General features: G+C 37.6%; 1 protein-coding gene across 2 annotated transcripts in view; it reads right to left on the minus strand.

Moving 5' to 3' along the window:
• Nucleotides 1-27,986, minus strand: part of LOC105486455 (NBAS subunit of NRZ tethering complex) — a 390,628-nt gene that overhangs the window by 311,138 nt on the left and 51,504 nt on the right. For both annotated transcript variants that reach the window (XM_011749319.3, XM_071076257.1), the window contains exons 10-12: nt 26,928-27,066; nt 19,874-19,942; nt 4,704-4,832 (exon numbers count right to left, since the gene is read on the minus strand). In XM_011749319.3, coding sequence (XP_011747621.2) covers nt 4,704-4,832; nt 19,874-19,942; nt 26,928-27,066 — 337 coding nt within the window. The remainder of the gene's footprint in view (nt 1-4,703; nt 4,833-19,873; nt 19,943-26,927; nt 27,067-27,986) is intronic.

Here is a 27,986-nt window from a genome sequence, read left to right on the forward strand (position 1 = left end):
ACATAATCAACTGCATGACTCCAGGGGATGTTATTCATATAAACTTCAAGCTGATATATCTCCCTTGCTTACCATTAATATCATATGCTAGTCTCTGATTTACCCAGATAAAAGTCAATACTTCTAAACATAAGCACTGTAAGTAGATATTCTGGAAAAAAAGGCTTAACCTATGAAGTCGGGAGACTTGAATCAAAATGGAATCTTGACTCTAACATTTAGTGATCTCAAGTTAACCTCTTTTAGCACCATTCCCATCTATAAAAAATGGTATTAAAAACATTTCACTTAACCCATTTACACCTAGTGTTCCATTATTGGAATGCTAAACTTGTGGGAGTTATTTATATCCTACTGCTCAAGTTCATGGCCAAGGTCTGACTTCTCACACACACACAAAATTGCAACCTCCAGCATACATGGGTTAATAGGGTTGTTGTGAGACAAATGAAAACTATGCTCTGTAAATAATCAAGCCTTCCTATACAAATACTATTTATTTTCAATAATTCTTCTCTCCAGCACTGTCAGCTGACCTACATGCCTTTCCTGAGCTTATCTTCTCAAAATATTAACATGTCAGTTTAATCATTTGTTCATAATTTCCCTTGGAAGCCTGTGAATATCTTAAGAGCAGGGACTATGACACTGTATTCTCTACTCTAATTCTCAGTAGAGTCAATAAATACTTGAATTTTATTTCACCATTATGTTATTATGTAAATAGGAACAACCTACTCTACTGTACAGTCCTGTTACACATAGGCTTTAATATACTTACTATAATACACTAGATTTTAGTAATTCATATGCTAAAATTCAAATCTAAAACATCCAAGTGATTAATTCCCAGGATACAGGTGAAAGACTCAAAGAAACTATGGTTGTTCAGACTCTTCTTGCTTGACAAACAGTTACCACCATCTTCACCCCAGACCTCACTACATCATGAGTACTCTAGATATCTATTAGAAAGCTAAGGGTTTACCAATGAGAGGCTTGCTCAGTTATTTATTCTGGTATCTGGTACACACTAACTAGCTCAAGAGCTAAGCATATCTGAGAGAGCTGAAGGAATCTGTATCACAACCACTGAGAAAAAGGATTTGTCTCTGTGTTTTTAAAGATCATCAAATAAAAAGAATCAATGTAAAAAATTAATAATTATAAAGAGTGATTGTAGTCCTCCTAACTTTTTACAAATATTGTGGGAAAAAATGCGTGTAGTACACTCTGGCATTCACTAGCCTAATAAATAAGTATTCTTCCTCTTATCTTTTTGGGTTTTTTTATGTATTACTTTCCCACACGGTCATGGAAAGAACATATGCATCAGCGTCACAGAGGTATAAAATCAAATCTCAGCTCTATTGTTTACCTGCTGCACAACCATAGGACAAAGTGCTCAATAAATAATAAATGTAGTTAGAGTAAATTTTGTAAAAGCTAAAAGATGCTCGTACTTCTGTACCTTCTTCCTATTAAGCTATACAAGTCTACAATTAGCATACAGAAAGAAACCAGAGCTTCTGTGAAGAGGCTGAAGCCTCACAGGCGTGTTTACAACGGAATGAAGTTTTACAAAGTACAGCAGAAATGGTTACACAAAAGTAGAGAGCAGGGACAGGAGGATCTAGGAAGCAGAGCAAAGCAGCATGCTGATCAGACTGGAGAAGATGACAGGTTCACAGAGGAGTTTTCATTCTCATCACAGCCTCAGGATTTTAAAGGAAAAAAAAGAAATAAAATTAAATGCCTTCCATGTTCCCTACTTTGGACCAAAATTTCCTTTGAGGCTAAAACTGGCTAGGGTCTCAGAGGGCAGAGCCCGCCCTGTCCAGCTAGTCTCCCATATGCTGAACAGCAGCAGGAAAGGGAGGGGTGGCTGACCCCGGCCTGTGCTGTGATAAACTCTGAACCGGGAAAGGGACAGAGCCACAATGGGAATGGTAGTCTGTAGGATCAGGGTCAGTAACCATAGCTAAGCCACTGCTCCCTCAGCAAAGGACACCACGATCTGTACAACGTCCTCGGTAATGCCAATCATGTTCACAGTTTTCAGTTTTGTGAGCCTCAAAATCTATTTTTTCCAGTTTACTCAGGCATTCAAGGGAAATAATTCATACCACTCACATCAGAAGAAACTGACATATAATCCTAAAAATGTGTACATTTATAAAAAGATAAACAACTAGCCTGAGAATCAAGTTGCATAGCTCCTCTGATTGACAGATCAATTTAAAAGTCAAAAGCTCTATCTGAGGACTGTTTCAGGAACATGGAATCAAAGTCACATCCACAAAATGGATGCTCAACAACCAAGCTACAAAATTCCCCACGAATTACTCTTCCAGACTCTCAGGGTATTTGTTCAAAACACTTTTGCTAAGGCATGACAACTTCTAGCCTGAGTGCCTCTCTTCCCACTATGAACACATTTTTTCAATTTCTGAGGTCCCTCCCTTTCTTGTCCCATTACTTTTCTGATTGCATATTTCAAACTACTGAGATATTTACACTTATTCATTCTCTGGTTTTAAGGTTTTTAAACAACTTTTACTTTTTTTAATAGAACCACTCTAAAAATCTAATCAATGAATAATATTAATGAGTAAAGAGTAATGCATTATTATAACATTGACTGGCAACTAATGACCAAAAAAAAAATGCTAACCAGTCAAAAAGTTGAGCATATTCCAATAAAGGCCACAAAAAAAAGATGCAATTTATCTTTGCAGGACAAAAAAAAAAAAAAAAGGTCTCTAGATATTTAGTAAACAAAAGAGCATACTAACCGATTTTGCTGAGAATAGCCCTTACACTGGATGTATAACATACTAGGATACACAGAAGATGAAATATTAAGAGTGCTTCAGAAACTGACAAATATTTCTACTAGATGAATAAAAGTAATTTTAAAAAACAAAAAGCCAGGGGGGAAAAATGCCTTTATTATTCAGAGTTTTCACCATTTAGAAAAATGTTGCCCAAATCTAAAATTTCCCAAATACAGTGAGAACATCAGGCTCCTCTCAAACGAAAACAGCTGAATACTTTATCACTATGTATTGATAACCATGAAAAATACGAAGTATCTTTTGGATCAATGATATGAATAATGCTTTATTTTGAATAAAGATATGAAACACACTCGTGTATTGTGCATCAAGTACAGTCATCCCTCAGTATATGCAGGGTTCCAGGTATATCAAAATCTACACGCACTCAAGCTCCCCAGAAGACCCTGCTGGACCCACCGATACATAAAGTCACCTGCCCTATCCACAGATCTGACATCCTGCAAAGACTATTTTTGATCAGTGTTTGCTTGAACAAAATCTATGTACAAGTGGACCCATGCAGTTCAAACCCATGTTGCTCTAGGATCAACTGTGTAAGTGATATGAAATATATGCCCTATAAATTAGCCTACACTCCCATCCTCAGTCAGTTCTTGAACAGCCAAGTGGAAGTTCTGCTGCCTGACATCCCCAGCGAAATACGTTACACAGTTTTGAGAGTTCATCACTTCACCTCTAGAAAGAAGAAATGAGTCAATTTAGCATAATTTCAGAGCAGAGAGAAAGACTGTCCCTTTTATTTAGCCACCAAGGTTGCAAGCTGAGGAGTACTTTTGCCACTGAGGACAAATCTAGATCCAATAAGGGAGAAAGAATAGTAAACATGTGGAGACAATATTAACTTGAAGTTGAATGGAAACTAGGGAGAAAATATCTTCCTAAAGCTGTATATAAGACAAAAAAATAAGAATAGCTAAAACAAATTTAAATCTGTGAATCGAGTAAGAAAATAGAGAGCCACTTTCTCTTTTCCTCTGTCATTCTGAAAAAAATTCCTTATTAATAATCCTCTTAATTATGACATTGATCCATTCAGGTCATTCAGGAAATAGGCTCTAATGTGAAAATCTCAAAACCACCCACCAAAAGCTGGATATGCCTAGAGGAAAACAGAGTGAGGGAGTGAGAGAAGGAAAATTAATCCTTAAAATGGTAAAATGTAAATGAATCAGAGAGTAAAAGATTTATAATACATCTATTTCCAGTTGAGGAATTTCTTTAAACCTTTACTCTATCACAATACATGGCTTTATATAAGCAGACCTTTCTTTCCCCTTGTGAATTTAAATTATAATCGATGCCACTAACTAGTGTCACTCTACCTGTCACTACATAACAAAATCATCTAATCCTTAAAACCTATCATTCCAGGACACTAACAAAGAGTTCCATCCTTCTCTATATCTTAGCTACCCAGTGAAGAGAAGGTAACTCCCTTCAAGTAGGCCCCAAATAATTAGTGGTGCAAGATTTGAAAAGAACTGTAACCCTTTTAGGATTCGACCCTCCAAATCCGTGATCATATTAACTTTTGCTGAAATGTTAACATCTCGATTCTGTACTTTTAGAATGACAAAGTGGGAAAAAAATGAAGAGTTTAACAAACTCTTTTACAGATTACACTCTGTATACACAGTGTACTGCACTAACAATTTAAAATCAGTCCACAGTATTAATCTATTTTTAATTTAACCCACTGTAATGATATCATAATTTAAAGGATAGAATAGCTTTGGAATGATGAGAATAAATAGCTGTGTGCTATCAATAAAATAAAATGAGCATTGTCAACACTCACCCTTAAGAGAGTCTTCTAATAATAATCATAACCAAGAGACGTACCTGCTCATTTTGATTCCATTCCCCCTGTTGCTTCAGAGATGGAATCGCCCAGATGCTCAGTTTCCCTGAGAAGTGAATGGCTGCCAGGAGCATCCCGTCCGGAGAAAGGCTCATCTTAAAAATTCCGTCCTAAACAAGAATCATAAGGTCAGGGCAAAGAAATTATGGTCAAATAGAAATAACTCAGAATTAAATGACACTCTTTAGAGGTGCCAAGTTATAAATGAGCTTTAGTAACTAAGAGTTCCGCCAGCTTCGTATCATTATAAATGCACTTCAGCATAGAGAAAAAGAACTCCTGACTTTAAGGAGTTTGTTATCTACTTCAGAGTTATAATTTATACATAACCCAAAACCCAAATATGTAAGCATTATAAAGATATTTCTTCACACATCAATCACCATGACTTCTCAACACCTTCTAAGGTTGGTCTTGACTAGATTGTCAATTCCTTAAATTTTGGGCCCAGATCTTTACAAGATTCTATATCTACACAGTGCCTGAAGTATGCTATATGTCATAAATAGGCCAAAAATTCATGCTATGGAAAAGGAAAGGAGTAGAAGAAAGCTAGAGAAAGAGTGCAAGAACGATGGAAACAGAAGAAGATAAAGAGGAAGAAAATGGTCCTTCATTTAAGAAATGCTATGAATGTTTACGATTTTCCAAATTTGCTGCTAAATTATCCAGTTTAAGGAATCTAATCGTGACTACAGGACAGCAAAATTTTGTAATAACTGATTTCACATAGTCAAGCAAAAGGCACACAGAGAAAGAGCTATCCTTTCCGTCCTTCTTGTCCAAATAACCTGTCTGTTCCTTTCTCAGATGCCACAAACCACATGAACAGAAGTTATATGAGCAGAGACATCACCTGCCACCCACCAACAATACACTCAGAAGACCTGAACAAACACTAACAGGACAGCTATTTCCCATTCCGGCATTTATTAAGAACAGGGTCCAAGGTAGCCTGCCCACAAAGAATAAAACAGAGACCAGAAAACAGCAACCCACAACCGTATCTCTTCTGAACATTTAGGAAATCTGGCAACACACAGCCCACATCCCCAGATGACAACAGAATTTGGTACCAGATGACCCCTTAGAAGAGTCATAAACTTTCCAGTTAGTCAATGCCCGCACAGTTCGCTATTACTGCTCCAGTACTCGGGTCAAATACTAGCTATATAACTGAAAATGAAACATGATTATACTGAAAATCAAAATTATTACACTTGATCCAATTCACTAAATTATATTATCAGCCTGCCCTCTGTAGACATTTAAGTCCTCAAGTCTCAAATGACTAAGGTGCTTTAGCCATCAAAAACAGAACAATTTCAAGAGGTCAGGAACATTGTTGAATGAGTACATAGATGAAAAGATCAGCATCCTCTAATCACTTTACTAAACACTAAAATTACTTTAACTAGATATAATAGGTTAATCCCAGAATCCCACAATTAAATGTAAGATTGAAATACAAATGCTTGAAAAAGGAGAAGTAATAAAAGCAAAACTACTTCAAAGCAAAATTTTAAATCTACCACATCCCTTCCTCTGAGATGGGATCAGGGAAAGAAGTACAAGACAAAGGGCCTGACATCCTCCCTCCTCAAATTTAAAGTCAATAAGCTCCATGGTTTTGTATAAGGAGGCCTCAGAAGCACAGATTTTTACCAGCCAAAAGAACTCTGCCCATCTTTCAGATTTCACAAAGGAAGAGATTAAATTCCTGAAGGCAAAGACACTTGTCCACAATCACTCAAGGGTGCAGGGCAAACTCCAAACTAGAATGCGGATGTTTTCATTCCCAGTCAGAGCACTTCCATGAGCCAGGACTATGGTCCTCACCTGGACCCTGGCCTAGTTTCTAGTAGTCACAAGCAGGCCCCTCAGCAGAAATTATGGTCAAGTATAATTTACTGTTTTGATCACTTGAATAATCAGTCATGTGTGATCTGTATGGTAATTCCCAGGTATTATAAATGTTCCATTATACGACTCCACTGAAAGTGCTCTGAAAGCAAGAAAAAGGTTTATGAATCTCTTTAACTACAACAAAAGTATACTGAATAACTTCACAATAGCAATATGACCAGGAAAGCGCTGAATAAATATGTAGTTGTTTTAATTTTTTAAAAACTTCTTCCCTCTTGATGGGGTTCAGGATATGCTACCCCAAAATACAGAATATGTCATGTTGGCATCTGAGAAAACATCAGAGGCAGGAAGGTCATTCTCACCTTCCTCCCACCCTTCCTCCATGAAGCAGGTCATACAATCCAGGAAGAATTTTCTGACCTTTTGCTAAAAGCAAGTCATGATCCTCATTCTGGAGGTGCCCTCCCCAAACCTGGCAGAAAAGAACATCCTTATCTCCGAAGAGAGTCACAGGGAGAATGTGAACAAACAGGCCTTGCTAAGTTCCTCCCAATTTACTGCTATTAAATCATGCTTATCCAACCATACGTCCACAACTATCCATTTTTCTTCTTCAAAGCTAGCATTAAAAATACACAGGTCGGCCAGGTGCAGTGGCTCACACCTGTAATCCCAGCACTTTGGGAGGCCAAAGCGGGCAGATCACGAGGTCAGGAGATCGAGACCATCCTGGCTAACACGGTGAAACCCCATCTCTACTTAAAACACAAAAAATTAGCCAGGTGTGGTGGCGGGCGCCTGTCGTCCCACCAACTCGGGAGGCTGAGGCAGGAGAATGGCATGAACATGGGAGGCGGAGCTTAGTGAGCTGAGATCGCTCCACTGCACCCCAGCCTGGGCGACAGAGCAAGACTCCATCTCAAAAAAAAAAAAAAAAAAAAAAAGAAAGAAAAATACACAGATTTATCCATTTCTTTGAATCTTCATTTCCTTATGAGAGCTCCCATGTCACATGAAGTTTACATTAAATCTATCAGTATGTTTCTCTTGCTAATCTGTGTTTTGTGATAGGAGCTTCATCTATGAATCTAAGAAAGGAAAGAGAAAAGCTACTGTTCCTCCTCTACACTTGCTTCTTTCTTTCAGCAAATTTAAACAATAAATTGTATTAACTAGAATGCTCCCACTTGCTTTCGTATGGTGGATACTTGATCCCCTTATTTTCATTAGATGCCATGATATCCACACTCAAAATGTAGTATTTCTTTCTTGAACTATCTTATTGTAGAAATTTTCACTTACACACAAAAGTAGAAATTATAGTGTAATAAATATCCACATACCCAACCTGCTGCAACAAATATTGACATTTTTCAGGCATGTTTCCTTTATCCTTCCCCAATCACCACCATGGCAGAGGATTTTAAAGCAAATCCCCATCATTATTTTGCTTATAAATACACATCAAGTATACATTTCTTTGAAGTCCCAAGTTATCTATTGAACATTCATGTGTATGCATAGTAAGATGATAGAGTTACTAGTAGTAATTGGATTGTAGCCACTCAAGATGCTCAAGACACTTAGGTTATGTTGGAAATACAGTGTTTTCCTTCTGAAATAAAACTCTGCTCTTTATTTGTAGAAACGTTTATTTATTGATTTCTGAGACAGGGTCTGGCTCTGTCACCCAGGCTGTAGTGCACTGGCATGATCTTGGCTCACTGCAACCTCTGCCTCCCAGGATCAAGTGATCCTCCCACTTCAGCCTTCTGAGTAGCCAGGACTACAGGTATGCACCATCATGCCTGGCTAACTTTTGTACTTTTTGTAGAGAGGGGGTTTTGTCACGTTGCCCATGCTGGTCTCAAACTCCTGACCTCAAGTGATCTGCCTGCCTCTGCCTCCCAAAGTGCTGAGATTACAGGTATAAGCCACTGCACCCAGTCCGTAGAAACATTTCTGAATTCCTATATAACATGCAGGGGGGTTCTGGCCCAGGGAATAATTCATCATCCCAACAGTAACTGTGGACCAAAATCTCAAGCCACAGTTAGAAAATCCACGCTAAATTCTATGAACAGAGTCTGTGGTATTAGGGAGTCTGAGTGTCTGTTGATAAGTAATATGGTTTGGCTCTGTATCCCCAGTCAAATCTCATTTTGAATTATTATAATCCCCATATGTCAGGGGACGGGCCTAGTGGGAGGTGACTAGGTCATGGGGACAGATTTTTCCCATGCTGTTCTCATGCTAGTGAGTTCCCATGAGATCTGATGGTTTAAAAGTGTGCGGCAGTTCCGCCCTCATTCTGTCTCTTTCCTACTGTCATTAAGACGTGCTTTGTTTCCCCTTCATCTTCCACCATGATTGTAAATTTCCTGAGGTCTCCCCAGCCATGTGGAACTGTGAGTCAATTAAACTTCTTTTCTTTATAAATTACCCAGTCTCAGATAGTTCTTTATAGCAGTGTGAAAATAGACTAATACAGAGGGCAAGGGAGAGAATACCAGAGTTTGTGCGTTGGAAATGCGAGGATATGACTTTTCAAGTAACTATATATCACAATAAAAGTAAACCTCGGCCAGGCGCAGTGGCTCATGCCTGTAATCCCAGAACTTTGGGAGGCCAAGGCGGGTGGATTACCTGAGGTCAGGAGTTCAAGACCGGCCTGGTCAACATGGTGAAACTCCATCTCTACAAAAATACAAAAATTAGCCAGGCATGATGGCAAGTGTCTGTAATCTCAGCTACGTGGAAGGCTGAGGTGGGAGAATGGCTTGAACCTGGGAGGCAGAGGTTGCCATGAACCGAGATCACACCATTGTACTTTAGCCTGGGCAACACAGGAAGATTCTGGCTTAAAAAAAAAAAAAAAAAAAAAGCAAACCTCAAACATTTAAACCATGATTCTTCATACCTTATTAAAATTTCTCAGCACAAGTAAGTAATAATCTTGTTCTCTTCTTTGAATTAAGAAGTTGTAAAAGCAATAAAATTCATATGTGGCTGCAATTTTCTCTTTCCTTTTTTTGGAGACGGAGTCACTCTGTCGCCCACACTGGAGTACAGTGGTGCAATCTTGGCTCACTGCAACCTCTGCCTTGAGGGTTCAAGGATTCTCCTGCCTCAGCCTCCCAAGTAGCTGGAATTACAGGCACCTGCCACCACACCGGGCTAATTTTTGTATTTTTAGTAGAGATGGGGTTTTACTATGTTGGCCAAGCTGGTTCAACTCCTGACCTCAGGTGAACCACCCACCTTGGCCTCCCAAAATGCTGGGATTACAGGCATGAGCCACCATACCCAGCCACAATTTTCACTTTGGTTAAAGTAAGTCTTAAATTTCTTTCACATTCCTCAGCTATGAATGTCATTTTTATTTTAATCATCATTTCAACAGCTGAAATGTTGGTCAACAACATTCAGTTTGGCTCTGCCACTAGTAGTTATGTGACCTTAGGCACATTAGTTAACTATCATAAGTAAGAGAAACTTTCTCTCTTTTTGAAATAAAAATAACAACACCTATACATTATGAGATTACCCCAACGATAAAATTAGGGTGTATGTAAAGTCATTTAATGTACTTATCATATAACTCAGCTTTCTAAATACAGAAGTTAGTATGAAGATTGGATTCTACCTGAATCCATAATAACACATCTTAATCGTAAATTCCAACAACATATCTCATTCATTTGGCACTCTTCACTTGAACTTTAGTAAGACCTTTCATATTAGGGTCATACATTGATACTTAATTCTTCTAACTTCTAAGTAGTACTTTATCTAGCCTCATTAATCACTTTATGTGCTCCCTGAGTATAGAAACTCCATCCACATTATATAAGTGCTGGAATACAGGAGCTGAAATAAGACAATAAATAGTGATGCTCCCCAAAAAAGGAGGATATCAGGATCAAATGGACACCTGCTGCACTCCCAGTACTTAGGATAAATAGAAATCTAGGCTGGAAAAACACAGGCATATGTTCCTTGAGAAAACTCCCAGGTATCTCTGATGTGTACCTCCACTTGTAATCTTCCACTTTAATTCTGCATTTTCACCGCTCTTTTTTCATTTTCCTGAGGAGGCAGCCAAAGCCCAGATACTCATGTGGGATGCCCCAGATGACCTGACAAGACTGTGGCAGCAATACAATAACTCTCCTAACACGCAGGGAACATCTCTTGGCATTCACAATAGGCAATTTCCTCAATGCATTGCACAGAAAATGGTGAGTAGTCTCTTGCCAAAATGCTGACCAGGCACTTGATAAGTACTGTTCACATAAATGGAAACTGGGGGAAGTTATCCACACTCCAATAGTGGGAGACAAGAGACTCTGGAGCAATCGGTGCTCTATAAGCTCTCAGAACTAACCGGCCTGCAGCCACTTGTACAGGGTAAGTCCCATACTAATATCATCAAAAACAGATATGATCCTCTTGATAAAAGAAGACACTACCGCCTATACAGTTTTCTGCCTAAAAAAGCAAACAAAAAATCTGCATGATCTTTAAATCCAACTACTAATTTATAAGAACACATGGACACAAAAGGACAAAAGAATAAAGAAAACACCACTATAAAGATGCAATGAGTAAAATGAAAAAACAGTTTCTTCAACAAATAATTTTTAAGAGAAAAAAAGACGATATGGAGGAGGGACCAGCAGATAGAGAAAAAGAGACTTAAAACACACAGTTTTGTTTTTAAAAAAAGCCATATTATTAGAGATGAACAATTGCATGATAAAAGTATCATTAAACAAATAAACCTAAGCCATAATAATGGCTGCTTGTGGAGGGAGGGTGGGAACTGTGTTTGTGACAGAGTCCACAGAAGGTAGCTGGCAGAGTCCTGTTTCTTCCCTGGATAATGGTTATAAGGTTATGTACTTTTTCAATGTCAAACAAGAAGCACTTCACACCTACTAGGATTACTAGAATAAAAGACAGATAATAACAAGTGTTGGCAACGATGTGGAGACAATGGAAATGCCATACTCTGACATGAGGAACAGAAAATGGTGCCACCACCTTGGAAAACTGCCTGACAACTCCTCAAATGGCTAAACAAAGTTATCATAAGATCCAGCAATTCCACTCCAAGAAAAATTCAATGATATTTTCACAAAAGAACTTGCACACAAATGTTCACAGCAGCATTATTTGTAATAGCCAAAAAGTAGAAACAACCCAAATGTCCAACTGATGAATGGATAAAGAAAACACTCTGTGTGTGTGTGTATGTATGTATGTATATATATATATATATATATACACACACACATACATATATATATATATACATACACACACACACACATACATATACAGACACACACATACACAAACACAATGGGCTATTACTCAGCAATAAAAAGAAATAAACTACTGATACACACAACATGGGTGAACTTTGAAAGCATCATGCTAAGTGAAAAAAGCCAGTTACAATGGACCACATATTTTATCATTCTATTCATATAGAACATCCAGAATAGGCAAATTTATTCAAACTAAAAGATTAGGGGTTGCTTACAACTTGGGGAGACAGAGTGTTGCAGGTGATAGTTAAGGGATGCAGGGTTTTTTTCCCAGAGCGATAAGACGTTTAAAATTGATTCTTGAAATCATTGCACAGTTCTGTGAATATACTAAAAAACTCTGAATTGTATATTTTAAATGAGTAAACTGTACCACATATGAATATTTCAATAAAGCTGTCCCCAAACTGCTTATTAAACCATACATTTGTTTGATGCAATTTCCTATATCTGTATTATATTTCACAGTAAAAGCTTAGGAAGGAAGAAAGCATGGGAGAGAGGGAGGGAGAAGGGGAAACAAGAAAAGAGGGAGGGAGGAAAGGAAGAAAAGAATGAGCGAGAGAGGGAGGGAGGAAGAAGGTGCAAAAAGAAGCTAGCGGGAATCTGATTTAATTTCTCTCTGCAAAGGAGCGAGAAATTCCAGGCACTTTTCTAGGTAAAACAGATGTGACCCTAACTTCATGGAGCCATGAAATCACAGATTAGGTAAATAAATAAACTAACAAATAAATCTACATTACAAACTGTGATTACTACTATGGAAGAAAAGCACAGGGTGCTCTAAGAGAGAATAACAATAGGAACTGTATTTAAATTGAAGGACTGTAAGAGGAATCTGAGGATATGAAAATAGAGCTGATGCCCAAAGATGAGAAGAAATTAAATTAATGAGGACAAATAAGATAAAACCATTCCCAACAGAAAAAAATGGAATCCACAAAGAAACGAACGTGGCACCCTTGATGAGCTGAGATAAGGCCAACATAACTAAAAGAGAATGAGCCAGTGGTATGAGATCAGTCTGCAGAGACAGTCATGGGCCAGCTTATGTAATGTCTTTTTGGATAATGTTAAACATTTTATTCTGTCATCATTCTTAGTTCAATGGAAAGTCACTGAAGGCTTTCTTCAAGCAAGAAAGTGAGCTTATCTGATTTACATTTTTTAAGTCACTAAGGTTGCTAGGGGAACTGATTAAGTATCTGCTAACCTAGGAGAGATGAAAAATTATACGATGGTGATAGCCATAGAAGAAAAAAGAAGTAGAAAGATTCCAAGTACACTCTGAAGATGATACTGGTAGCAAAGGTGTTAGATTAGATTAGATGGGGGTATGAAGGACTGGGTGGTATCAGCAATAATTTTCAGGTATCTCCCTTTGCCAAAAGGATGGGTTGCTGAGGCAATCAAGTCTAAGGCAGAAATGGTTAGGGAAAGAAAAATGAGAAGCTATCAGAGTTTTGTTTTGGAAATGTTTGATTTAAAATGCCTGAAGGCTATCCTACTGAAGCTGTCAAGTGAGCAGCAGGGTATACAAATCTGAAGAGCAGAGGAGAACTGGGCTACAGATGCCAGCTTAGGACTTCTTGGGATCTGAAAGGTATTGAAAATCTGAAAATACTCATATTTTATACATTAAGAAGTATGGAATATATTGATGTTTATAGCATCCCAAAGCCATAGAACACACATTTAATTTACTCCTACTAACACCTATGAGTAGGTATTAAAATTATTTTTAATGACAAAAACTTAGTAAAACATTTCCTTGTATCTTACTATAGTGTACTTCTATGTTATCTATAATAACTAAGAACCAACTCTATCAGAAGATATGTTTTTAAAAGCTTTTCTAACAAATTATTAAAGGAATTAAAATTTTACAACTTTTTCCCCTAAATATAGTATATATTTCCTCCACTGATTTGCTGTAACTAATCTGCCTGCAAAATGGGTGATCGGTAAAAACATTTACTGAGTGTATAAAGTACATGTAGGGGTGTACAGAAATGGGAAGTAGCTCACCCATTCTCCACTAAGTTATTCCAACTTTCCCCTCTGGAGGGCCCATAAAAGAACATGGCAGCAATATAGTATCAAACTACCACAGATGCTAGAGTTCCACTTGCTATAAAACCTCACTTAATTTTAATCTGATTCTAATCTATAAAATTTGGATAATACTATACCTTTTGGGTTGTGAGGTTTAAAAGATAATTAAAATATATATGTTTGTCCCAGTAATAAAAATATGTATACATATACACAGTGTCTGCATATAAACATTTAAAATGGGACTATTCAAAAAATAACAGATGCTGGCAAGGTTGTAGAGAAAAAGAAATGCTTACACACTGCTAGTAGGAGCGTAAATTAGTTCAACCATTGTGGAACACAGTGTGGCAATTCCTCAAAGACCTAAAAACAGAAATACCATTCGAACCAGTAATCCCATTACTGGGTGATATGGTTTGGATCTGTGTCCCCACCCAAACCTCATGTCAAATTGGAGGAGCAGCCTGATGGGAGGTGACTGAATCACGGGGGTAGATTTCCCCTTGGTGTTCTCATGATAGTGAGTTCTCACAAGATCTGATGGATTGAAAGTGTGCGGCACTTCCCCATTTGCACGCTGTCTCTCTCCTGCTCCACCACGGTAAAGATGTGTTTCCTTCCTCTTCCCCTTCCGCCACGACTGTAAGTTTCCAGAGGCCTCCCGGGCATGCTTCTTGTTAAGTCTGCAGAACTGTGAGTCAATTAAATCTCTTTTCTTCATAAATTACCCAGTCTCAGGTAGTTCCTTTTCATTTATTTATTTATTTTGAGATAGTCTTGCTCCATCACCCAGGCTGGAATGCAGTGGCACGATTCTTGGCTCACCGTAACCTCTACCTCCTGGGTTCAAACAATCCTCCCACCTCAGCCTCCCAAGTAGGTGAAATGACAAGTGTGCACCACCACACTCAGCTATTTTTTTGTATTTTTAGTAAAAAAGGGGTTTCACCATGTTGGCCAGGCTGGTCTCAAACTCCTGACCTCAAGTGATCTGCCTGCCTCAGCCTCCCAAGTGCTAGGATTACAGGCGTGAGTCACTGCGTCCAGCCTCAGGTAGTTCTTATAACAGTGTGAGAACGGACTAATACACTGGGGAATATAAATTGTTCTGTCATAAAGACATATGCACACATATGTTCACTGCAGCACTATTCACAATAGCAAAGACATGGAATAAACCTAAATGCCCATCAGTGATAAACTGCATAAAGAAAATGTGGTACATACATGGAATACTATGCAGCCATAAAAAAGAACAACATTATGTCCTTTGCAGCAACATGGAGCTGGAGGCCATTATCCTCAGAAAACTAATGCAGGAACTAATGCAGGAACAACCAAATACCACATGTTCGCACTTATAAGTAGGAGCTAAATGACGAGAATGCAAGGACACACAGAGGGGAACAACACATACTGAGGCTTATGAGCAGGTGGAGGGTAGGAGGACGGAGAGGATGAAGAAAAACAACTAATGGGACTAGGCCTAATATCTGGGTGATGAAATAATCTGTACAACAAACTCTCATGATACAAGGTTACCTATATAATAAACCGCACGTGTATCCCTGAACTTACAATAAGTTAAATTTTTTTTAAAAAGTAAAATTTTAAAAAGAAAATGAGACTATTTTAAAACATTTTGATTGAGAAGGCACAGTCATCTTTTATTAAGGAAAACTGCACGAATTGTTAAAATATGAACACAAAGAAATTGTCATGAAATACAGCTTGATAGCAAAGACTGAATATGACTTGTATCTGCTGCAATTCACTCTATTCCACCAGCTCCAATATCCATTTGTTCTTTCTTCATTAAAAATACTATTAAAGGCTGGGCATGGTGGCTCACGCCTGTAATCCCAGCACTTTGGGAGGCTGAGGTGGGCGGATCACAAGGTCAGGGGATTGAGACCACCCTGGCTAACACGGTGAAATCCAGTCTCTACAAAAAAACACAAAAAATTAGCCAGGCATGGTGGCAGGTGCCTGTGGTCCCAGATACTCGGGAGGCTGAGGCAGGAGAATGGTGTGAACCCGGGAGGCAGAGCTTGCAGTGAGCCACCACTGTGCTCCAGCCTGGGTGACAGAGCAAGATTCTGTCTCAAACAAACAAAAATAAACTATTAACACTTTCTACTACTGGCAACAATAATTGGAGAATGAGTTGTACTTTCTCTCAAACATTGCAATAAAACTTCCTAACTAACTGTCCTTTCCAAGACAGGGTTTTTAAGAATGTTAAACATCAGACCTTTGTACTGAGATTAATTGCCTGTCATCTAATTTAATAGTCAATTAAAAATGAGTGATTTACCATTTCCTGTAACTTTCAAATACATAAACTGTATTAAAAAGAAAGTAGTTTTCTAGTGCATACATTCAAAACATTCTGAAGTACTACATATTCTTAAAGAAAAAAACTCAGATCAATAAAAGGCAAATTTATAAGTGCTGCTCTTCCAACATTCCACAAGCATTTATTGAATATTATATATTCAATATTAAATATTAGGTGCCAGGTATTGTTTTACACTGTAGGAAGTCAGCAATGAACAAAACAAACATAAATCCCCACCCTCAAGAAGTTTACTAGATATTCTAGCCCATTATATTTTAGAAGTCTGACACAAACACACACACACACAATTAGAAATCTATCGTTCAAATCAAAACAAAGTCAGCCTCAAAAGCCCAATTAACAACCTGTGACAAAAACACTGTAAATGCATGAAGGAAAGAAAAAAGCTTTTTGGAAAAGTAAAAATAAAAAATTCCAAGCCAATATCCTTTATAAAATAATATAAATAATTCTTATTTTTAATATACTCTTCTAAAAGATAATACTGGCCAGGCGTGGTGGCTCATGCGTGTAATCCCAGCACTTTGGGAGACCAGGTCCGGCAGATCATGAGGTCAGGAGAACCAGACCACCCTGGCTAACATGGTGAAACCCCGTCTCTACAAAAATACAAAAAATTAACCGGGTGTGGTGGCGGGCGCCTGTAGTCCCAGCTACTCAGGAGGCTTAGGCAGGAGAATGGTGTGAACCCAGGAGGTGGAGTTTGCAGTGAGCCGAGATCGCACCACTGCACTCCAGCCTGGGCGACAGAGCGAGACTCTGTCTCAAAACAAACAAACAAAAAAATAATATTATATGCCAGACAATGAGAAGCTATTTTTTAAAGCCACGTAAGTTTTGGGTCTAACAAACCACAATTCAAAAAGTACCTGTGGACTACTAATTATTAATTCTATAATTCAGGATACAAAGAAATTAACAGAGATAACAGCAGTCACCATTATTATTTGCTGAGTATCTGCAATACGACAATCACTGTCTTACCTATTTTATGTATATTACCTCTAATACTATACAATCTCAGTGTTGTTACTTTAGAGTTTCATAAGTAAATTTTTTAAATGAACTAAATATTAATAATACGGTTATACAGGAAAGCAGGCCCATGTTGTAAAGATATTAGTTGTTAAGAGGAACATTTTTTTTTTTTTGAGACAGGGTCTCACTCTGTCCCCCAAGTTGGAGTGCAGTGGCACAATCATGACTCACTGCAGCCTTGACCTCCTGGGCTTAAGTGATCCTCCCACCTCAGCCTCCCGAAGAACTGGGATAACAGGAGTAAGCCACCACCCCAGGCTAAGAGGAACACATTTTAAGAGAAAAATAATTGCTGCCAAACTTGAGTAGTAAAATAGATAATTCTTTCTAAGATATTAAGTAATTTATCATCTCAGCTACTTTGAAACACATCTTGGTTTTTGTTTCTTCCAAATTACCAACTAAAGGTTTAAGACAATAACCAACTAGAAGTGGTGAAAACAAGCGCTGGATGACAAACCAACAGAAGACCAAACACATCTCTGACACTATCTGGATAGGTGAGTTTAGGCACACATTTCTCTTGAGGTCTTAATCTCTTCATTAATAAAAAGTAGGCATCATAATGCCAGCGTAGGTGATGCAAACTTCCTGTGAGATCCTGTGAAAATACTTGTCAAAGTGTTCACAATAATAAGGAAGTATTAGATGAGCCCTATGAGTTCTTTCAGCTCTAAAATTATAGTACAGTCATGTATCACTTAACAACAGGGAGATGTTCTGCAAAATGCGTCATTGGGTGATTTCGTCATTGTGAAAACATCATACAGAGTGCAGTTACACAAATCTAGATGGGATAGCCTGCTACGCACCTAGGCTGGGTGGTATAGCCTATTGCTCCCAGGCCACAAACCTGCTCAGCACGCTACTCTACTGAATACTCTGGGCAACTGGAGCACAATGGTATTTGTGTATCTAAAAACAGAAAAGGTACAGTAAATGGTATAAAACGTAACAAATGCCTGTACAAGGCATTTACCATGAATGGAGCTTGCAGAACTAGAAGTTGCTTTGGGTGGGTGGGCGGGTGGGTGAGTGAGTGAGTGTGTGAGTGGCGAGTGAAGGGGAAGGCCTAGGACAGGACATTACTGCACACTACTGTAGACTTTAGAAACACTGTAAACTTAGGCTCTACTACATTCATTTTATAAACTTTCTTTCTTCAATAATAAATTAGCCTTCTCTTACTGTAACTTTTTTACTTTATAAACTTTGTATTTTTTTACCTTTTTGACTTCTGTGATAACATTAACTTAAAACACAAACACGCTGTACATACTCCTGTATAAAAAAATGTTTCTTTCTTCACATTCTTGTACTATAAACTTTTGCATTTTATTTTATGCTTTTAATTTTTTAAACATTTTTGTTAAAAACTAAAACACAAATACACACATGAGCCTAAGCCAACCCAGGGTCAGGATCGTCAATATTACTGTCTTCTACCTCCACATCTTGTCCCACTGGAAGGTCTTTAGGGACGGTAATACTCATGGAGTTGTAATCTCCCATGATAAGAATGCCTTCCCCTGCAATGCCTGAAGAACCTGCCTAAGGCTGTTTTATAGTTAACTTTTTTTTTTTTAATAAGTAGAAGGAGTACTCTCTAAAATAATGATTAAAAAGTACAGTACAGTCAAGCCCTCCATATCCACAGGTTCCACATCCTCTGATTCAACCAACTGTGGATTGAAACTACAGCATTTGAGGGATATAGAATCTGCAGATATGAAGGCCTGACTTTTCATATCAGTAGGTTCTACCGGGAAAGAAATTGAAGCAGTGAAAAAGATTAGATTATTTGATTTTCCCCCAAGACGGGAGTATGATTTGATTCCCCTACAAGACAAGAGTATGATTTGATTCCCCAGTGTAGGTCCAGACTCTTGTGAAAGTCAAACAGAGAAACAAATGTAACCACCCCGCAGAGGCAGTTCCTGAGTATCACTGATATTCATCTGGATGTAACTATCTAACATCCTTGCCATGGATCCATGCTTTTCCAGCTAAGTAACAAGACAGTAAAACAATGGTACTTAAAACCCAGGGTCAAGAGGCACATTTCTTCTTGGAGCATCAGTAATCTCAGATTTGGGGAAGAATTTTTTTTAATATTAAGCCAAAGAAGGATATATTATGAACAACAATACAAAATTCACAAGATTTGTAAAGATAAAATACGAAATTCAAAGATATATATATAATGCTTCTAGGAGAATTCCTTGAGCTATATGCCCAGACCCCCAAGAAGGCTGGGTATATCTTCTATAATTATTTTTCTTTTAAGATAAGGTTGATACACAGTAAAATATACAAATATTCAGCAACAGCTCTACGAATTCTTACTAATGCATATAGTCACATAGTGTACATGAATACACTCAGATGAAGATACAAAAAATTCAAGGTTCATTCAGCTTTGACCTTAAAGGTACTTCCAGGTAAAAATGTTTGAGAAGCCCACCATAGTTAAGCCAATTTGCGTTACCTGTTCTTGTCCCTGGCGACTGTAAAACTTGATGCTTAACATCCTTAATAATCCCAGTGTCTTCGGTGCCTGCGAAATAAATGCATCATATGAAGAAAGATTATTGAAATGACTTATCATTGTAAAATGTCCTTTTATAATGAAATGAAAACTATAGCAAATTTAGTATTTTTTTTTAATGATTAAAGAAAATCACCAATAAGGTGTCAAGGATCTTGGTGAGATTGTTTTTGTTTAGAAAAAAAAAATCCACCAAGTGGTACAATCTTACAAAATACCTCCATGATCAAATGCTTTTTTAACTATATAACCAGTAAAATTTATGCAAATCAGAATCCACTGAAAGCTCTTCTCAAGTAAGGCTGCCCAAGGTTGCCATTTTATCCTAACATCAGTACAGAAAAAGCAAAAACTTCCCAAAGAAATTTCATCTATTAACAATTGATTCTATGCTTGAAAAACACCAAAAACAACAACAACAACAACAACAACAACTTCATCTTTAGAAATCAGTGAATAAAATAACTTAATATAACACATGACAATTTTTGTCTTTAAACTTAGAAACTATATTTTTTAATGGAAAATAACATTGTTGAGGGTGTAGGGAATCTGGAACCCTCATACACTATTGATGGGAACATAAAACCGTACAGTCACCATGGAAGATGTTTGGTGGTTCCTCAAAAACTTAAACATAAAACTAACATGTGACCCAGCAATTCCATCCAAGATTTATACACCAAAGATTTGAAAACAAGCATTCAAACAAATATTTGTACATGAATGTTCACAGCAACAATATTCACAATAGCCAGAACTTCTGAGTTGAAAACATTAGGGACAGCCTTGATACACATCTCCAAATACTTCCTCCAAAAAAAGTAAGAACAAGAAAGGGAGATAAATCTACACAAAAACCATGCTCTCAGCTTAGCCTGAAGATAAAATTTTATAGTAACTGTAAGCAAAAAGAAAGAAATCACCAAATCCCAGTGTGTCATCTCCATTGCTCCTGCTAAAACCTATGTCCCCACTCACCCCCACTGTGACCTGCCACAAGGTGTGGTGGTGAGCAAAAGCAAATTGAAAAACACCCGGGAAGGACAGAGGGGAGCTAGCAAAAATGGCTAAGGTCCATTTAAAACCAAAACCGCCACCAAAAAGACTAAGTCCACTCTGAGTGAAAATACTATAACAGCATCCAGGTTGATCAGACATGGCCTACAGGGAAGGGACCTAAGTGTGGGCATGATGTGAAGAGGCAGGCTTCCAAACACAGAGCTTCTGAGGGAGAAAAATGGCAAATAGGAAGAAGTGCCTTTTGCCAAAGGGGTGGCAAGGGGGAAAGGAAGCAAAGGGGCAAATGTAGTGTGCAGCAAGACAGTAGACAACCACAACATCAGAAGATCCACGCCCCCTCCTGCCACCAAAACAAAACCAAAAAAATCTAGTAAGGTATATGAACTTTGCTATACTGACAAAAGAAGGCACCATTAACCTACGAATCTTGTAAAGTATTCCAATATCATAAAAATGAACAAGAAAGAGAGTCACAAACACTTTGCAGACATGAGAAGACAAAAGTCAACACGTGTCAACAAAGGGAAATTATGGCTGAAAAAACAACCATGAAGCAAAAGAAAAATTTAACATAGCACTCCAAACGGGATTAAATATAGTCAGACAAGCATTTGAGAATGTGGACAACTTGAAAAGCCATCAAAAAATTCAGTAACTGAGAATAGAACTGGACAAGAAAAGTGAAAAAGAATTAATAATAAAAAGCTCAATAAATTCAGCCAAGAAATATAAGAAAAAGACAAAATTATCCAAAAACTAAAGAATACAAGGTATTCAAAGGATAATTTAATAAGGGGCTTTAAAGGAAGACATGAAAACAACAAAAAAATTAAAATGAGTTAAGAAGTGAAAAGGAAATGAGATAAAAGGAAGAGGTAAAAAGAGTAAAGAAAAACTACTGGAAAGAGAATATAGTAAAAAGCAGTAACATTTGGATTGCCATAGAATCTGAAGAAGATAAACAAAACCAAAGCACAGAATATTTAAACTATAATCCACGAAAACTTTACAGAAACAGAAAATGGAAAAAATAAAAACAGAAAAAAACTGAATCTACACACTAAAAGAGCCAATGCATACCTAGGAAATTTAAACTCAGAATGATCAACTACAATATCCTAGGAAGCTATTAGATTTCAAAGATAAAGAAAATAAAGACCTGCAAGAAAAACTGACTAATAACATACGAAGGGTAAATAATTTGATTGCATCAGACTTTTTAAACCCCACATACAAAGCAAAACAAGAGTAGCATTTTTTAAAAGTTTAATGAAAGAAAAGGCGAACCAAGGATTTTATAGCCAGACAAGTTTTCCCTCAAATATCAAGGCTATGGCAAAACAGTTTTGAACATAAAATACAAAAACTTAAGAAACTCATCACCTATGATCCCTTCTCAAAACATACTAGGAAATAACTTCATCCAACCACAATACGACTGGGAGAACTTCAGCAAAAGAACTGAGTAAGCATTTTAAAGTACATAAATAAATGACTAAGACTAAAGAAAGCTGGGAAGAAAAGTAGACACCAATGTATAAATATTACGTATGTGACAATGCAGAAATAAAACAACAAAAAAGAGAAAGAGGAAAGCAGAATAAGCTGGGTTTTGTTTAAGCAATTAGTAGAAATGAAAGAATACCAAAAAAACAAACTCGTAAAATGCTGGAAGACATAGATAATATCAATAAGGATAGTTTCCATGAAATGATGGAGGCAAATCTCCATGCAAGTGAATTCAAGAGAGAATGGAAGGAGAGGAATTGGAAACAAGTACAGACAACTCTTGAACTTTGTAGGGAAAGGAAAAGAAATGGGATGGTAGCTAGAGGGCAAGGTGAAGTTTGAAGAGTTTTTGTGAGAGGAAAAATAAAAGCATGTTATGTGCTGATAAACCTAAGAGATAACAAAATTCCTGATGTAAGAGGAATATCCTTCAATAAACAAGAGTGGGAGATCTAGCGGACAAACACAGGGGTCGGCCTTAGCCGGAGCAAGGACAGTTCCTGTCTGGACCAAAGAAAAGTTACAGTACACGGGCACGGCTGCCGGCGGGCTGTGGGATCCTACAGAAGTATCCCTCCTGATTACTTCTGTTTTTTCAAGGAAATAGGATTTCCCATGGAAATAGGATTTCAAAAAGCCTATGTTCTTTCCACAACAACCTCCTATGTTGAAAAAGCAGCAGCAGCAGCAGCAATAATAAAAATTCAGTCAATTTTGTTCATTCTTACAGTTTTCCAAAATTTTGATCTTAAAAACACAGACAACAATAACACTGTAGATCTTACAGTGTATCAAGTGCCTTTACAGTGGCAAGGGATAAGGTGGAATTCAAACACCAGCCTTCTGACTCCACAGCCTGAGTCTTTCCTTTGTCCCAGCTACTGAATTCTAATCTGGTACCTGTTCTAGCTTATCGCATTTATTTGAGACATAGCTGTTCTTTCAACATGCGATGAATCCCTTGAGGGCTGCTACCAGTAATTTTACATTCCAAACACCTGGAGCAGTGATTAAACGTTGAACAAATGAATAAATAAAACTATCTCACATAGATGACACTAACATTAATTTGGAAACTTGGGTCAATGCACACATTGAATTTTGCATAGTCTGTTTTACAACCCAGCAGCCTTGTGAGAGGCTACGAGGTGTCAGCAGCATTTTTCAGTCAATACCTACACCAAGACAACAGCAACCTGAAACAAACAGTAAGAGGAGGTTCAATGAGAATAATGTCTGCTGCCTGACAAAAAGAGCTAATCCCGAATAACCTCAAATTATTTTGAGGTAAGGGAAGGCTATGCAGAATGACTGTAAGTTTAGCTGCAAGACACAGCCACTAACATAATTAAAATACACTTGCAGCATTTCAAGAAGTTAATCATACAGCAGAGCGTTCAATTTGCAATTCAATATTTTTCCCACTTATTTTGTCAGTGCACAAGCAATTTTCTTTTAAAAGACTTCAATATCGAAGCCTCAGGCCACAAGGAGAAGGACCATACATAGCAGAGCAGATTCCAATACTTCAGTAAGGTGCAAAGGGAAAGCACAGGAGAATTCAAAGAAAACAAGGTGAAAAAACGTTCCTTGGTATGTGACTTCCCATTTGCTCATCCAAATAAACACTTGATTACACCAAACCAAAAGGGACTGTCACCACTTACCTATGTTACCTCTCCTTATATCCTCTACATGCACCAACTTTCCTTTTCTCCTCAACCCTATTTTGACAAATTTCACAGCTACGGAAAAGTTGAAATGATTGTACAATGAAACACAAGTATACCTCTCACCTGGCTAGACCAGTTATTAACATTTTGTCACATTTGCTTTATCTCTATGTGTGTGTGTATATATGTATACAGACACATATACTTTCAATTTTTTTTTTCTTTTTTTTTAACTGAATCATTTGAAAATAAGGTGCAGACTTAGCCAGGCATGTTGGCTCAGGCCTATAATCCTAACACTTTGGGAGGCCAACGCAGGCAGATCACCTGAGATCAGGAGTTCAAGACCAGCCTGGCCAACATGGTGAAATCCCATCTCTACTAAAATACAAAAATTAGCCAGGCATGATAGGGGGTGCCTGTAATCCCAGGTAATTGGGAGGCTGAGATGGGAGAATCGCTTGAACCCGGGAGACGGTGGTTGCAGTGAGCCAAGAAAGCTGCAGACATCATGCTTACTTTAGACAGAGCTAAGAGAAACTTCCTCAAACTCTTTCTAAGATCTGCCCCGAAACAGCCTGCATATAAAACTACAAGCTGGATATGACCTAAATCAGAGAGAAAAACATAGTTAAATTCCTACAGATATGAACTAATGTGTCCAATATGTACGAGTAACTTCTACCTCACTTTACTTTTTATAGATTATGGGATAATCATCACAGCAAATATTAGTGCCACTGATATGAACATAATTTGATGCAGTGGGGGGTGCAGAACAGAAACTAGAAGATCTGGCCCATCTCATGCCTCTATTTTCAGTTATTATGTTCTGCTGTGCCTTGGGCTCCTTATTTGTGAAACGTGGCCAATAATACACCAACTGTTCTCCTTACTAGGTTCTGCAGAGAGAATAAAGGGCCAGTAGACTAGGTAGATGGATAATAAATAGAAGGAAAGGCATATGCACAGCACTGCATAAGCTGTTCTACACGTACAAACTGGTTTAATGTCTGGTGCCATATAAACCAGTAAGTTGACTTCATTTAAAGAAAAAGAAACTACTACTTTGTTGGGTTAAATCACAATCACACACTGCAGTATATATTAAATGCTAAAAATAAAATTCACAGAGGATTACTATAATTGCTAAAGATTTCTTTTCAAAAGTACATCTTCATTAGTTTATTTTCAATACTAAAATCTTTAAGTTTGTTGTTTTAGAACATAATTTGAAATCAATATATTTTTAGGCAAACTAATTATCAAGATGAATGCATAACATGTTTGATTATGTTGTGTTTCAATTTAATTTCTAGATTTCTTCCCTCACTGAAAAAATATCTGAGTGCCCCCTAAGTAACATGGTAAGGCCAAGCTGTATAATTTTGACCAAGTGCTCACTTTTCTTTTCTTTTTTTTTTTTTTTGAGACAGAGTCTCACTCTGTCACCCAGGTTGGAGTGCAGCGGCAAGATCTCAGCTCACTAAAATACTAAAATATCTGCCTCAGGTTCAAGTGAATTCTCCTGCCTCGGCCTCCTGAGTAGCTGGGATTACACACAGGTGCATACCACCACGCCCAGCTAATTTTTATATTTTTAGTAGAGACGGAGTTTCACCATGTTGGTCAGTCTGGTCTCGAACTCCTGACTTTGTGATCTGCCCACCTCGGCCTCCCAAAGTGATGGGATTACAGGCATGAGCCACTGCACCCGGCCCAAGTGTTCACTTTCATACAGTTTACACAAATAACTAAGATATGTAAGACTGCAGTGTGGCCAGGAGGTAAACATAATTACTCTTTACCAGTACCTAGTTTTTCATACCTTTCTGGACACACAGAAAACTATTTCCCAGGCCCCTTGAAGCTGGGGGGGGCCATAATACAATAAATAAACTGTAAGTAGAACCAATGTCACTTCTGGTCTAAGACAATAAAAATTCCAACTTTTATCCTCCCTTCCCTTCCTAAGACCATAAACTGAGACAGTGGGAGCTCAAAAGGTCACCACTCTCCACGGATCTTTTAATCATCACTTGAAACAAGCTGCCCAGGAGAGTCATGATCTCAACAGCAGGTTTTGCCACAAAATAAGGAAAAAATCTGAACATGATAGGCCACAGAAATGTCAAGACTTTGCATTTGCTCATTTGATTGTCTGAATTATCAAAATAGAGCCTAGCCTATGCTGACTACTATAGCCTCAAGGACTGCCTGACACAAAACAGAAGCTCAATACATAAGTATAGAATGAATGAATGGATAGATGAATAGTCCATATAAATATGGAACAATATGGAAATCTGGACTCTAATTCCACCATTTGCTAGCTGGATGACCAGGGCAACTTACTTAATTACAGTTCACTCACCACCTCCTCAAACAGACTTGGGCCAGTAACAATATTTACCTCAAAGGGTTACTTAGAATTAAACGAGTTAGAGCATATAAAAAGCACTCAGAATAGTTGCCAACACATTAAAAAGCACTTAATACATGTTTACATCTAAACAAGCAAATACAAGGAATGGGACTACTGTCAGGTTGGTTTTCTAATATCTGAAAATGTCACCACTAAAAATTATTCCAAGTTAAATACAACATGCCTCAGTTGAATTTGCTATTTGAAAGAAATAAAATTATACCAGCATTAATTCACTGTCCTCATTTAAGACGAAATTATTTCTTCCTCTATACCTTACATAGGACGTATTTATCTAAGACAAATAGCATAGTGAAATGACACACAGCAAAGTGAAGTGCCATAACTCGTAACTCATACTTACCGCAGTAACCCTGTCTCCACCATTAGTAACCTGCTTGTAATACGGAGATCCTGAAAGAACTCTCCAGGCAGAAAGGCCACAGCTAGAAGCTTTTGACATGCCTACTTCAGCAGTTTCACATCCACCGACCAACAAAAGTCTAAAAAAGAAAAAAATTTTAAAAATCGATAAATTGCAAATGTAAATAAGAGCAAAACAAAGAGCAGAAACAGTCACCTTGATAAAGAAAATTTACAAAGTACTATTAATATATGTTAAACCTAGAAGGTAAATATTTCAGAGCAAACAATTAAAAGAAAACCAAGCTGTTTTTCAATTTGAATTTCACCGTATACTAAGGCTTATATATTCAGGCACCTGAAATCCAGGTGGGAACATAGAAATGAAGAAAAAACTTAAGGCTGGCAACTTAATATCAAAAAAACTGTATCAACACCAATAAACGTTAATAGATGTGCAGCCTCACCCAGATACATTATGCATTAATTATGGCAACATATCTGATGCAATGAGGGAGCCATTACAGAATGCTAGAAAGAAATGACACCCGGGAGAGAGCGAATGCGAAAGAACCACAGAGCAATAATTATACAAAAATAAGACTGGTCGGTAGTTTAGCTGCACACTATGATTGGTTCACTTTGCTGCTTGTTACACTCCATTCACAACTGGAGGCCAGTTACCAACATGGCAAACAGCCTAACATATACTAAAAGTTAAAAGACGTTACTGTGTAACCACCCTAAACAAAGCTATTTAATAAAGGAACCCCGACAGTCACAATTTTTAAAGTTATGTTCAGTACTTCTGGCAGGGACCTGTATAACAGACATCATAATCATCTGTCTAAAGAAAGAAAAAATGTCTGAAAGTTCTGTTTACCTCCTTCTTGGCCATACCCATAGAAAAACCAAATCTTGAAAAATGTATGTTTCTACATAGAAATTGAAAGGTCAAAGAAAACACTTCATAAAGTTATTTAGAGTTGGCATATCAGACTAATTCAGTTACAATTTACGTCAACTAAAGCTAACTTTAAATGTTATAAAATTATAAATA

The sequence above is a fragment of the Macaca nemestrina genome, chromosome 13 (genome assembly GCF_043159975.1).
Source record: "Macaca nemestrina isolate mMacNem1 chromosome 13, mMacNem.hap1, whole genome shotgun sequence".
NCBI lineage: Eukaryota > Metazoa > Chordata > Mammalia > Primates > Cercopithecidae > Macaca > Macaca nemestrina.